Source organism: Cryptococcus neoformans (assembly GCF_000091045.1).
Source record: "Cryptococcus neoformans var. neoformans JEC21 chromosome 6 sequence".
NCBI lineage: Eukaryota > Fungi > Basidiomycota > Tremellomycetes > Tremellales > Cryptococcaceae > Cryptococcus > Cryptococcus deneoformans.
In genome coordinates this window covers 920,467-934,927 of record NC_006691.1, presented here as the reverse complement: position 1 = coordinate 934,927, position 14,461 = coordinate 920,467, and the positions used below count along the sequence as shown (strand labels likewise).

The following is a 14,461-nucleotide window of genomic DNA, read 5'->3' as shown; positions in this document are numbered from 1 at the left end:
TTATGTAACTCCCTCCTATGATATCTTATCTCTTCTTCTTTGTGCAGGCTCGTGACATCCTCACATTGACTGTGCCATACCCTGACAATTGACTCAGTCAGGGGATATGACAGTGGTTTCAAATGCTTTTGGACTGACAGCCAGAGACTATGGTGCTGAACTTTAAGCAGTTCTGACAGAGGCGGTTTACTTGAGGTTGAAGGGAGGCTGTTGATTGTTTGGTCGAAGGGTATGTCGATGGGGTCAGGGACATTGGATGATTTGAACATCTCTATCAATTTTTCATCCACCATGCCCTTCGTCACATGGACCTCAGGCTGGCGCAAGGTGTTGATATTGGTGCTGGCGCCCTGTGAGCCCTTCGACACTGACTGCTGGATTCAGAAGCCCATGGAACTGTCAATATACTCCCATGGCAGATGGAATACCTTTGTGGGCCTGTGGGTGCTCTGCGAGCGATAGATTTCAAAAGCTGTCCAAATGGCTGTTCGAATCTATGATCTTGTAGTCAGCTCTAAGGGGCAGAACATACCCAGCAGACCACTTACCACATCTGTCACGAGCCTGCACAAAGAAGAAGAGATAAGATATCATAGGAGGGAGTTACGTAATAGGAAGGCAAGATCCGAATCAGATAAAAAAGGTCCAGCTGGACCTCCAGTTGGACCTCCGAGAAAAGAACTGGACCTCCAGTTGGACCTCCAGTTGGACCTCCAGTTGGACCTCCAGTTGGACGTCCAGCTGGACCTCCAGCTGGACCTCAAAGGATATAAATAGATTTCTGTAGAAGTATATAAAGGGGAGCTTTGTCCTTGATCTTGATCTTCTTCCCCTCGAAGATCAATATTTCATAAGTTACTTTGCGAAAGGTCCTCGAGCTCCCAGTGCTCACTCTCGTCTTACCTTGCACCACCTTCGACATAAACTTACTCCACTAGTATATAAGCTTGCCTGATCTTCCCAAGCGAATATACCTCCGCCCTATACCATACGCCAACAGACAAGTGTCAAGAGGTATATCATACATATATCTCATTGCTTAGTTAAACTACGGCTTTCTATCTCGTCTCCAAGGCCGGACCTTGTTGGGGACGAGTCGTAACAGTAAATATTGATCTTCCACACTTGTGGTTGGTTGGTATAGACTTTATGTACCTTTTACCTTCGACACATACGTATACCCTTATACAACTTCATCAACAACTTCATCAACAACCTCAGCCACCTATAACCTCATACCACCACTTCGTATACCATATCCTATATCATGTCAGGTCCATCCACTCGTAGTGGTCGAGCTGTGGAAAAGGTCGAAAAAGGCAAGGAAGTAGAACATACCCTCGATGACGACCACAATCCCGCGGGTTCATTCAACACCAATCCTCAATCCGATCCATTTACCGCCGACAACACATCAAACGACACCCAAACCCAACTCGAGATGATGCGCAACCATATTGCAAGACTTGAGCAACAGAAGGAAGAGTTGACGCATAAGTTGGAAGAGAGCAAAGTCGAACGACAGATGTTTGATAATAGCGAAGATAATGAGGGCAAAAACGAACAAGAATTGGATGAAGAAGACGAAGAACCTAGATCAAGCCGCGACCTGTCAGCGCAAACACCATACCCAGAAGTTAAAAGGGAATACAGCCGACAACGCACCTCAGTACCCTCCAGTAGACCTCAAGAACCGAAGGTATCCCAACCCGAGTACTACCATGGGCAGTATACCAAGCTCTCAACCTTTATCACTCAAGTGACAATGGTGATTACCCTCCAACCTTCTCGTTTCCCTACCGAGACCTCCAAAGTCCTATACGCCGGATCTTTCCTCCGAGATACCCCATTCTTATGGTTCCAACCCTTCGTAACCATCGATCCCCAGCCCAAGTTTATGCTGGACTTCAAGAAATTTTGTGCCGAATTAAGGAAGAACTTCGGAGATCCAGACGAAGAACAGACAGCAGAACGACAACTAAACACTGTTCGTCAGCAAGGTTCTGTATCCTCATACCTCGCAACCTTTATGCGTTATGCCACCTTGGTTCAGTGGAACGACGAAGCGAAGAAGGCTTGCTTCTACAGGGGCTTGAAGGATGACATCAAAGACGAACTTGCCAGACTACCCAAAGCCAAGTCATTCAAGAACCTCCAAGACATGGCCATCCGCATTGATAGCCGTCGATATGAACGAGTATTAGCAAAGCGAGACCAGCAACCAAAGGCGCCTTTCAACGCCACCCGAAGCGACTACACCCGCACCTCTTACAATAACAATCGCCCCAACAACTTCAGACGTTTCTCTGCGGCGAATAGCATGCCGATAAGGTCTACCACTGCCAACACCACCTTCAATAAAGAGGTGACGCCGGCAGTCAACCTGAGGGCTGCATTTGTCCCAAGTTCAGCTAGGATAACCAGACGTGGACGTCTGACTCCAGAAGAATATCAGAGGCGAAAGGATCATAACCTCTGCCTCTATTGCGCCGACAAAAACCATCAAGTCGCCAAGTGCCCAGTGGTCCCCTCGCAACAATCCAATACTACTCTCCCTTCAAAAAACTAGATATGCTCTTGTCTGCCAAAGTCGAAGAAGGTAGCCGGGAACAAGAGCGTACTATCAAACCGGCCAATACAGACTCCTGCGAATATCTCCAAACTCTCGAAGATAATAACAAAAACAACAAAAACCAACTCACAATCGACTTTCTCTTTCACAACAATGTTTATCAAGCTTTAATCGATTCCGGTGCCTCTACAAACTTCATCGACAAAAGATTCGTCCAGACCTTTAACCTCAAAACCACGAAAATAGAAGATTCGATCCCATTATACCTATTCAACGCTGCGGGTCAGCGAACTATAATTGAAGAAGAAGCCAACATCCTGGTCAACTTCCAGAAACCATTCGGACACACCTTACTCCGACTCCTCATAACCGACATCGGCTCCTATCCCATCGTCTTAGGTATCACCTGGTTACAAGAGCACAATCCGTCCATCAGCTGGGAAACACTTTCCATACACCCACCTGTATCACAGACGACGAGTGCCAACTTAGCCATGGTCATCACCAATGACAAACCTCCAAAAGAAAACACCGATGCCGAAATAGTACCTAAAGAATACCATCAATATCTAGATGTATTCGACAAGAAAAGCGCCGATACACTCCCAGAACATAGGTCTTTCGACCACCATATCCCTCTCGAAGAAGGAAAGAACCCACCTTTTGGTCCCATATACAATCTCTCCGAAACAGAACTTGAAGCTCTCCGCGAATACCTTGATGAGAATCTTAAGAAAGGTTTTATCCGACCGTCCGAATCACCAGCCGGAGCACCCATACTCTTTGTCAAAAAGAAAGACGGATCGCTTAGGATGTGTGTCGATTACCGGGGAATCAACAAGATCACCATCAAGAATCGCTATCCTCTACCATTGATCGCCGAACTCCTAGATCGACTCAAATCAGCCAAAGTATTCACCAAGATCGACCTGCGAGGAGCCTACAATTTACTTCGCATTAAGGCAGGCGAAGAATGGAAAACAGCTTTCCGTACTCGCTATGGGCATTTCGAATATTTGGTAATGCCGTTTGGCCTCACCAATGCCCCTGCATCCTTCCAACATCTCATGAACCACAATTTCCGCGACTTGCTAGACATATTTGTTATCATCTACCTCGACGACATCCTCATCTACAGCCCAGACTTGGAGACTCACCAGTCACACGTCATACAAGTCCTAGATCGCCTCCGCCAAACCCAATTATATGTCAAAGCTTCAAAGTGCGAGTTCCATCAAACCTCAGTAGAGTTCCTAGGTTTCGTTGTCAGCGACCAAGGTCTATCAATGGACACCAAGAAAGTAAAGTCTATCACGGAATGGCCGACACCTCGCAATCTCCGTGATACCCAATCCTTCCTTGGGTTCTGTAACTTCTACCGAAGGTTCATCAAGGACTACTCTAGTATCGCCAAACCTCTTATCGACTTGACAAAGAAGGACTTACCCTTTGTATGGGAAGAACCTCAACGAACATCTTTCGAAGCACTCAAAAAGAGTTTCACCTCTGTTGATCTCCTACGTCATTACGATCCGACCAAGCAACTCATCCTTGAAACCGACGCCTCCGACTATGCCATCGCAGGTATCTTATCACATGAAATCGACAAGAAACTCGAACCAGTTGCTTTCTTCTCTCACAAAATGTTGCCTGCCGAGTTAAACTATCCTATTCACGACAAAGAAATGTTAGCAATTGTTTCAGCATTCAAAGAATGGCGACATTACTTCGAAGGTGCTAGAGAAACCATTCGTGTCTACACCGACCACAGAAGCCTGGAGTACTTTATGACTACCAAGCAACTCAATCGACGACAGGCGCGATGGTCTGAATTCCTAGCCGACTTTGACTTCAATATCATCTACCGACCAGGCGTACAAGGCACAAAGCCTGACGCACTCACCCGAAGACATGATTATCATCCACTCGAGAAAGGCTCCAGCCTTACTACTGCTGCCAATCCTCAGAATTTCCAGACTCTCCTTCGCCCTGGACAGTACTTGGGTACTGCCACAACCGGACTCGATCGGTTGGAAATATCTTCGCCCATCAAGTCGTTGTTGAAAACCGGTCTAGAAACCGATGAATCAGCAAAACCATTCTTGGACAAAGCCAACCATCCCTCCGAAGCTCACCCATATACTCGAGACGATGAAGGACTCCTCAGATATGGCGAATCATTCTATGTCCCAGCCAATAACGAGCTACGCACCCTCGTCACGAAAGAATGCCATGATGCACTCACTAGTGGGCATCCCGGACGACGCAAGACTATCCAACTCATCCGACGCCATTACTGGTGGCCAGGCCTAAAAGGCTTCGTCAATCACTACATTGATTCCTGCGATCTTTGTTGCAGAACTAAGACAAGACGTCATCAGCCCTATGGCGAACTCAAGTCTCTACCCATTCCCCCATATCCCTGGTCATCTGTATCGATGGACCTCATTGAACAACTTCCCCCATCACACGGCTACAACACCATCCTTGTGATCGTAGACCGACTCACCAAGATGGCTCTCTTTATCCCCACAACGACTAGCCTCAACGCCGAGGAACTCGCCCAATTATATGTCACCCACGTCTTCTCCAAGCACGGGATTCCGACCAGTATTGTATCAGATCGTGGATCTGAATTCACATCCCGCTTTTGGCGAGCATTCACACAACTCCTACACATCGAGTTAGAACTCAGTACAGCTTTTCACCCAGAAACAGATGGACAAACCGAACGAGTGAACCAGGTCTTAGAACAATATCTGCGCCTTTATACCGATTATAAGCAAAAGGAATGGGCACCGCTACTCCCAGTTGCGGAATTCACTTACAACAATACGCCCCATTCGTCCACTACCATGTCCCCCTTCTTTGCCAACAAAGGGTACCATCCCAGGGCATCGTTTACCCCCGATGACAACGTTCCTATTTTCAGCCCACCTGCCAGAGCCTCCATCACCGACTTGAGCAAGCTCCACGAACACCTCAAGATAGAAATGTCCAAAGCACAAGAGAGTGCAGCACTACAGTTTGATAAGCACCGTGCCCCACTTCCCGAATATACTATCGGCGACAAAGTCTGGCTATCTGCCCGTAACATCAAAACGAAACGACCCACCAAGAAATTAGATCACCGTTATCTCGGTCCCTACACCATTATCGCGCGCGTTTCTTCCCACGCGTATCGCCTTGAGTTGCCGAAATCAATGCGTATCCACGACGTCTTCCACGTCCAATTGCTTGAGAAATATATTGAGAATGAGATCCCAGGGCGAACACAAGTCGCACCATCACCTATCGAAGTCGAAGGTGACCTAGAATACGAAGTCGAGTGCATCCTCGATCATCGATTTTACCGAAAACGCCGCCAATTCCTTATCAAGTGGCTCGGCTACAGTGCCGAACACAACAGTTGGGAACCCGAAACCGCTCTAGAAAATGCTTCAGAGATTGTTGATCAGTATAAGTCAACACACCGATTATAGGAAACCAAGTTCATAGTAACAGTCATTTTATTTTCGTAGTTATTAAAATTATGGTCAAAAGAAAAGAGAAAGAAAGAAAAATCTACAGACAGATCAAAGTTGAACCAGACCGAAAAAACGAGAAGCCATCTAAGAGTTAGTATTAGTACAATATATCTACAGTAGTTTATAAACCTTGTTTCTGGCCGAGGGAAGAAAGGCGAATCAATGGAAAACACACCTAGATTAAGAGAAGAATGGAAAACAGAACCATCACACGGGTCCTACTCCTCGTCCTCGGACAAGTCCTCCCTGTCATCACGCTTCCTCTTGCGCGACATACCCAATGCCACCAGCAACTCCTCCCGAAACCTCCCCCTCATCTCTTGCCTTCGGACTTCCAGCACCTCCTCCTCCATGAGGTAGGCAATGATTGCCTGCTGGACTCCCTCAAACGCGGTAGACGTGTTGGTTTCGCTACATTCACACATTAGCACGTGAATCTCCATGTCTTACAAACAAGCCACTGCGCCATTCACCTCGCGCTGGAGATAGACGACGAAACCTCCCAATCTCTTGCCTACCCTGCCCATCAGCTTGTACATTTTCAACCCCCGACCTACCACTCACAACATCCGAACCCCTACCCCCGCTGGCATTGTGCGAGCACCGCACACCCTTCACCGTGCACCGTCCACAAGTCGAGAATAATGAGAGGGCCCGACATTCAGCACCCGCCCCATGACATTGGTCACAAGGCGAAACCTCTGGTGCCCTCTGACGCTCCTCAACCCTACGCCTCCTCTGCTCCCTGCGCAGTGCCTCCTTACGCCATTAGCTCTTCAATCGGGTCGCACACAAGACAAAGCATTTCTCCTCACCTGGTGCCGCTGCTCATATCCCTCATCCACTGCCTCCTCCCTCTCCTCAACCACTTCAGACGAGACAGTTCCCTCCACATGAGCACCAAAGAATAGTTCAGCACCCTGCAAACGTGGCACTCGCGGATCCACAGGTCGAGAAAGTGAAGTCGAGTGAATATTATCACCCGCTGCCTCCATCGGTACTCCACTATCATGCATCGCTGGGACCCATCCCATTGATGGGAAGGCGAAATCCTATTCAAACACTCGGCATTAGCACCTTACAAACACGTTGTCAACATTAGCACACGTACTTGATCAAAGAAAACCCCGAGGGAGTTGTCAGAAGAACTACTCGGCGACACAGCAGAAGCGGCAACCACCGATACGCCATTATCCGTTATTACATCAGCGGTATTATCACCAACCGACACATTCTCTGCGCAGAACTGTCGAATAATGCCATATGGGTCATCGAGACACCAACTGTTACTCATCAGGCTAGGTTGAAACGTGGATCCAGGCATGAAGGAAAGATCAAAGATAAATAGGCAGACGAGATTTTTTTTGGCGGATAGAGAAACTTCGGTGATCTTGCACCAAATCCCAATCCTTTTATACCTCGAAAATCCTCCTCCCCGTCTCCCCCTTAACAGCCAATCTTCCAGAGGACCCACAGCGCATATCCCGAACCCAAAAAAGGGATCTTATCTTCACATATGACCAATACCACCTGTTCTTGGCGATACCACACGTTCTTTGCGCTCACAGACACCCCACTATTTGGAACTCAATCCTCCGTTCTGTTTTTTGCCAACTGTTCATAGATTCCTAACTCCCCAATCAATCTTATTTTTTATTCTAGATAGATCAAAGCATAGCCACATTTTTCACGACCAGTTCATAGAAATTTATTCCATAGCTCCAGCAAATTTTAGTTACAAGTACACAACAGAACAAGCCGCAGACGGCACGACGGAGCGACCGTCTTCGAAGGGGGGGGTGACTGTCACGAGCCTGCACAAAGAAGAAGAGATAAGATATCATAGGAGGGAGTTACGTAATAGGAAGGCAAGATCCGAATCAGATAAAAAAGGTCCAGCTGGACCTCCAGTTGGACCTCCGAGAAAAGAACTGGACCTCCAGTTGGACCTCCAGTTGGACGTCCAGCTGGACCTCCAGCTGGACCTCAAAGGATATAAATAGATTTCTGTAGAAGTATATAAAGGGGAGCTTTGTCCTCGATCTTGATCTTCTTCCCCTCGAAGATCAATATTTCATAAGTTACTTTGCGAAAGGTCCTCGAGCTCCCAGTGCTCACTCTCGTCTTACCTTGCACCACCTTCGACATAAACTTACTCCACTAGTATATAAGCTTGCCTGATCTTCCCAAGCGAATATACCTCCGCCCTATACCATACGCCAACAGACAAGTGTCAAGAGGTATATCATACATATATCTCATTGCTTAGTTAAACTACGGCTTTCTATCTCGTCTCCAAGGCCGGACCTTGTTGGGGACGAGTCGTAACAACATCCGACCACCACCAAACTTCTAGCGCTACCCACCGTGGCTCATCTTGACAGAGTTCACTAGTCTAGTTCCTTAATTAGATAGATGACTACGTGGTCTATTTTCGGTCAGACTCTATACCATTATTAATATTCCTTTTTTGTAACTTTCTGGTCTTTCTCATCACTATCTAGTACACTGTTCTATGAGACTGTTTGTATGAAGGTGCTAAGTAAAGACCAGGTATGTATCACTATCTAGTACACTGTTCTACGAGACTGTTTGTACGAAGGTGCTAAGTAAAGACCAGTTCAACACATCTATCCTTTCTTGCTCATAGAGGTCGCAGAGGACTTTAAACTCATCGTAATTATTGGAATCAGTTGTCAAGACTTCATCGTCTTGTGAGTTGGTTGTGTTTTGAGTAATAGACAAACCATGAACGGACGTCTCTGTGTGGTCGACAAGGAGTAAGGATTTTAGGATCCCTCGCTTGAAGGCAGTCTGAATGAGTTCACTCTCATGACAGTGGGCGAGGGGGGTGTTTTCAAAGTTAGCTGAGATCCATGTACTCAACTGTATGTTGGATGTTAGTTGATATGATGGCTGACTGGGCTCTTAGTAAGCACTTACGGGGTTTACCCTGGCACAAATGGTCTTAAGGAGCTGGTTGGCCTCCCTTTCCTCTTTGGTTTTCTTTTTCATTTTTGAAATACCTTCTAGGTATTCTTTTACTCTTCTGCTAAGCTGCTCCCGACTGGGCATCGTGCTTACAGACGAATCCTGCAGACAGGCGTCCACAGCTGCATTAATTAGATTCGAAAAACTGATATCCGAGGTCAGTGGCTCTCTATCACCAGCAGAATTACAAACCATTGCTCACAAAGAACATTTTAAATTTTCCCAATTGGGCCTCCAGATGACGGCATTTGTCTCGCCATCATGGAAGTAGCCGTTAGGGGCGAGGACTGGGTCATAATCTGGCCAGTCCTCTGGGGAGTAAAGTGTTTTGCCCCCACAAGGAGGCAAACCCAACAGGATCCTGACGTTACGGTGGACCAGTGCCTAAGGAAGGGTGAGCATTAACATCAATCTCAATGACACAATGGCAACATACCACCACCTCGGGCAAGTGTGTGCCCTTGGATTTCTTTCTGGGCCTGTTCTCACCATCGTGAGGCTGTGCCTCTTGAATCACTGATATTTTTTCTTTTAAATATAGAATTTCAGACCTTAGGTCAGTTAAAGATTGTTGGTAGCATTTTATTAAAGTCAACGAGGAGATGAGGGAGGAGGTGAGCCAATCTAGTTTGTTTTGATGCTCAGCGACATCTCCCAATGTCCTTGGGAGATGTTTCCCCAAGGCTCGCATGATGGTTGAAGAAGACTCAAAGTCTCCTTCCCGGAAGTTTTTGAGGAATATTATTATGTCGCTTACCTTGGTTAATGGCCTGCAGGTCCTGCAGGATAAGAGAAGTAAGGGCCTCTGCAGAAGCAATGCCCTCAAGGCTTGTTAAAGGCTCCCAAACCGGAGTAACGATGGGGGGGGGGGGGTGCTGAGGGATGAAGAAAGTTCTCAGGTTTGGTGAAGGGGAAAGAGGCCTGGAGGATGATGATGGCAAGGGACTCCCTTGAGCACTGCCGAAGCTCCCCACAGAGCTAGAGATGTTGATGTCCCTCGAAGATGACGGGGTAGTTGTGTCAGAATGATTGATCCAACCTGGATCTGGAGGCATGGGAATTGCTGGTGGAGGCATGGGAATTGCTGGTGGAGGCATGGGAATTGCTGGTGGAGGCATGGGAATTGCTGGTGGAGGCATGGGAATTGCTGGTGGAGGCATGGGAATTGTTGGTGGAGGCATGGGAAGAAGGGAAGATCAAATTACATAAGCTAGAACACTTGTGGTATTGAAACAAATAAAGAAAAAGGATTGTAGAATAGTTTCCATGCAACTTAGACATCTCTGGCAATCGACACAGCGTGCTCAAGCTCTCTCTAGACAACTCTACATCTGACAGGTTATGAGCCGTGCTGCTTAATAGCACTAGACTCTAGCAAACACATCAGCCAACCAACACAAATCCTGCAGGTCACTATTGCATTAGTACCACAGGTACTGCTTGATACCAACAAGTGGTGAGAAAATCTGGTGCCCCCCAGTGGCAAGTCACTGCGCCTAGTGCACAAGCAAACTTGCCTTGCGTTAGCTAAGTACAACCTGGACGTCTCTTTATCTCTATTACAAAGAACACGACTCTCACTTCTCCTATAGAGCTCTGAAAGCTACACACACATCATGTCCAACAATACAGACAACAACACATCCTACCAGGGGGTCATCTTAACTGGCCCCCAGAACTATACTGAATGGGAGCTATCTATCAAAACATCTCTCATCCTCAAGGACCTGGAGATTGGTACTCCAGTCAGCCTTGACAGCATGTCCTCCAAAGAGGACAAGGAGAAGTACAAGAGGTCCAGGCAAGCTTTTGCCCTTCTTATCAAATCACTCTCACCAGAAGTCCAGGCATCCCTCCCTGCCAACATACGATCTGTAGAGACAGCAGACAGCTCAGCACTCTGGGAGGAGCTCAAATCCCAGTACTCAGCAGCAGTGGGCGCAAGACAGGCTCAACTTTTGCAACAAATGTGGATATCCCCTGTCATTGAAGGAGAAGACCCAAACAAATGCATGGCAGAGATCAGGTCTGCTCATGCACAGATTAACAGCAGTGGTGAGAACCTCTCGGACCGAATGCTTGCCTATGCCATGACCCTAGCTCTTCCAGGATCATTCACCACTGTCAAGCAAACTCTCTGGCTCAGAGAACCGCTTACCTCTTCGGCTGTGCAGGCAGCAGTCCAAGCTGAGTGGACAAGGAGGTCCAGTGAGGAGGTAGCAATGGCTAACAGGGTGCAGGAGAGTCACACCCAAGGCAACAAAAGCAATAGAAGGGCCAAGCCAAGGGAATGGAGTGAGAAATGGTGCAGTATCCATAAAGTGCCTACTCACAATACCAGAGACTGCTCTCTCAGGATGTTCAGCAAGAACCACAGTCAGTCAGGTCAGGCTAGGGTGGGTACCGGTGAGTCTGCTAAGGCAGAGGAGCTGGCATCTACCTTCCATGCTGTAGCAGCAACTACAACCTGTTTCCATGACAACTCCTTCATAGTGGACTCAGGGGCTTCACACCACATGGTTAGCAACAAAGACTTACTTCACAACTATGGGCCAGCAACAATTGTCAGAAGTGTAAAGATTGGTAATGGCACTATCCTTCCAGTCGCTGGCCAGGGAACTATGACCATTGGAGCTACCACTCTTCAGCAAGTCCTCCATGTTCCCCAACTCCAGTGCAACCTTCTCGCTGTTAACAAGGTCCCATCTGGTTTCCACTGGGCATTCAGCAGCAGTAAAGGTGAACTTTTTGATCAATCTAACCAGGTCTAACCAGGTCTGCTTGTCTGCCCCATTCAAAGATGGTGCCTACTCCCTGCAGGTAGATCCATCTGGCCATGCCTATCCTGTTCAACTGGCTGATACTCTCTCAGAATGGCATCATAAGCTAGGGCATTTGGGGATTGAGAAAGTGGTTAGGCTTGCAAAAGAAGGGAGACTTGGTCAGAATAATCAATTGAAGAATGCAAATGCTGGTGATACCAAAGATTTCTATTGTGAAGCGTGTATTAAGGGGAAAACTGGGCGACTTCCTTCACCACCTGAACCCAACATCAGAGCTTCCAGGCCACTTGAACTATTGCATATCGACATCTGGGGACCAGCACCAGTCGCTTCCAAGGGAGGTATGCGATACTTCCTGACTGTCTATGATGATTACAGCCACCGGATTTCCCTCACCTTGATGAGAATGAAGTCTGAGACACTGCAGAGTTTCAAAAACTTTGTCAATCATGCTGAAACTCAGACTGGTCATAAGGTTCAATCTATTCAGTCTGATAGGGGCGGAGAATTTACATCAGCAGCATTCCAGAGGTATATCAGGGAGAAAGGGATTGAGCATGTCATGGTGCCACCTGATGCTCATGCACAGAATGGGAGAGTGGAGAGGGCGCATCTTACTATCCTCAATGGTGTGAGAACTTTGCTTGTGGAGACTGGACTGCCAGCTAGCTTCTGGGGTGAGGCTGCTAAATACATTGCCTTCTCTCGCAACTGCTCCTTTGACTCCAACAATGGAATTCCCTTTGAATGCTGGTATGGCAAGAAACTGTTGTTCACTCAACTTCACACATTTGGAGAAAAGATTTTCTTTAGGGATTATACCAACACCAACAAATTGAAGCCTCGTGTAAGTGCAGAGCCCTTACCACCACTCGTTCTCACCATATGGTAGGATTTATTCCTATGCATTGGTCGATGTTGGTAGGTGAGATTTGATGCCGAAATGCGTCTTTTGGACTTCGCCAAAACGCGGCATCGAGCTCTGTCTGGCCTTTATCCTATGCATGATATTTTATTCTCATGCATAGGACCGGCAATTGCTGCCAAGGTGCGTTGGCGGATATCACCGGATCTCCGCCTCCTTTTTTCGATGGGTTTCTGTTTGGTTCTTTAGTCATGCATATATACATATATATATATATATTGGTACATAGTTATAGTTCTCCTTTTACTTAGCAAACTTAATGCATACTCCAGTGCTAGTTTGCATCCATTTAGACCACTATAACTATAACCAAACCTCGAATGCATCCGAACGCCCTCGAACGCCCTCGAACACCCTCGAACGCTTCCTTGAACACAAACATCGAATGCTTATCCTTCTCGAACGCCAACCGAACGCAGTGAGGCACCCACAGTGCCTACACTTTTTTTTCAAACTAGCCTTTCCCATGAATCGCAATACCTACGATGCTGTCGAAACCCACTAAAGGAGCAGTGGAGGACCCACCTCCTGAATCCCCTACTGCAGCGCTTTTGGAGTGCCTAGTTGGCCGTGCCCAGAAGCAGGACGACACACTTGCACTCCTTACTGAGTTACTGCTCAAACAACAAAAACAGTCAACAGTTAGAGATCAGTACAATCTTCGGGGTCTTCCTCTACCTAAGGCCTCAGACATTCCCTGTTTCCAGGGTCCCCTGGGGAATGCAGACAGCGTATTGACACACCTTCGTCACCTACAACAACTACTTCGAACAAACGGCTTATTGACTCCTTCTGATGATGAGGAGCTTGAGGTGCGAAGGCGAATTACTGTAATCGAGTTGGCCAACAATTCAATAGACTGTGCTGGTTTAGTTGGTTGGGTCGAACACGAGGGCCGCCGTATGGAGGAGGATGGGAGGAGTACTTGGCAAGACTGGTCAATTGCTTTCAAAGCTAAGGCCATACTTTCACATTGGGAGTATCGGGAGTCTCGTACCTTATTCTGTCTCTCACTTCCAGAGGTTTCTCCCAATGCGTGGCGAAAATTCGACGATGCTGTTATTCTTCATTGCAGCCATCTTCATGGTACCCACCACTATCCCCTCAACCATGAAATTGCTCGCCTTTACTGTGCTGCTTGTCCCAAGCGCCTTTTTCTCTGCCTAGTGGATGAGCCCGGATTTCACACGAACAATTTGGATGGCCTATGTGCGTTGATTAGCAATCATATTGAATGAATCGCACATGAAGATGCAGCCTCTCAACACGCACCATGCTCTATTAAGACTCCTGCTTCTTCCGCCTCCTGATCCTCGGACTCTGCTCAACTTCCTCAGCTGGTCAATTACTATCATGACCCCACCCACCCGCTCCCTTATTATCGTTCGCCAGCCAGTCGGTACATTTGTGATGTATTCCACCAAGAGAGCTGTTGTTTCAACTGCCACAAGATTGGTCACCAACACCCACAATGCCCCAGTCGTGCGCACCATACTCAGCCTAAGGTGAATCAGCTGGAGACCGAGTTAACTGCTGGGGATACCACTTCGGCATACCTCACTCTTGCGCAAACTATTCTGTCAGCCATCGAACCTATTCAAGACTCTTCATATGCCCTTTTCCACCCTCTTCTTGCTATATCCGTTCTGATCCCGGCTGATGA

At 47.4% G+C, this 14,461-nt stretch overlaps 2 protein-coding genes and 1 pseudogene across 2 annotated transcripts; 2 read left to right on the top strand and 1 right to left on the bottom strand.

Moving 5' to 3' along the window:
* Positions 1-1,267: 1,267 nt before the first annotated feature.
* On the top strand, positions 1,268-6,054 carry CNF03140 (hypothetical protein; the record flags this gene model as incomplete). The annotated part of the gene is made up of 2 exons (XM_571377.1): positions 1,268-2,405; positions 2,738-6,054. 2 exons carry the CDS (start codon positions 1,268-1,270, stop codon positions 6,052-6,054), a joined length of 4,455 nt encoding a protein of 1,484 aa, XP_571377.1.
* Positions 6,055-8,363: 2,309 nt separating this feature from the next.
* CNF03130 (hypothetical protein) lies at positions 8,364-10,100 on the bottom strand. Its single transcript, XM_571376.2, has 4 exons — positions 9,527-10,100; positions 9,293-9,474; positions 9,043-9,235; positions 8,364-8,985 (listed from the first exon to the last, which is right to left on the bottom strand). The coding sequence occupies exons 1-4, from the start codon at positions 9,779-9,781 to the stop codon at positions 8,680-8,682; spliced, it is 936 nt and encodes a 311-aa protein (XP_571376.1). The 5' UTR covers positions 9,782-10,100; the 3' UTR covers positions 8,364-8,679.
* Positions 10,101-10,367: 267 nt separating this feature from the next.
* On the top strand, positions 10,368-13,054 carry CNF03120 (annotated as a pseudogene).
* The last annotated feature ends 1,407 nt before the right edge of the window (positions 13,055-14,461 follow it).

Coding starts and splice junctions, on each gene's coding strand:
- CNF03130 (XM_571376.2), bottom strand. CDS start 9,781: ATGCGAGCCTTGGGGAAACATCTCCCAAGGACATTGGGAGATGTCGCT. Junction 9,475..9,526: donor CACACTTGCCCGAGGTGGTG/GTATGTTGCCAT, acceptor ACCCTTCCTTAG/GCACTGGTCCACCGTAACGT. Junction 9,236..9,292: donor GAAAATTTAAAATGTTCTTT/GTGAGCAATGGT, acceptor CTCGGATATCAG/TTTTTCGAATCTAATTAATG.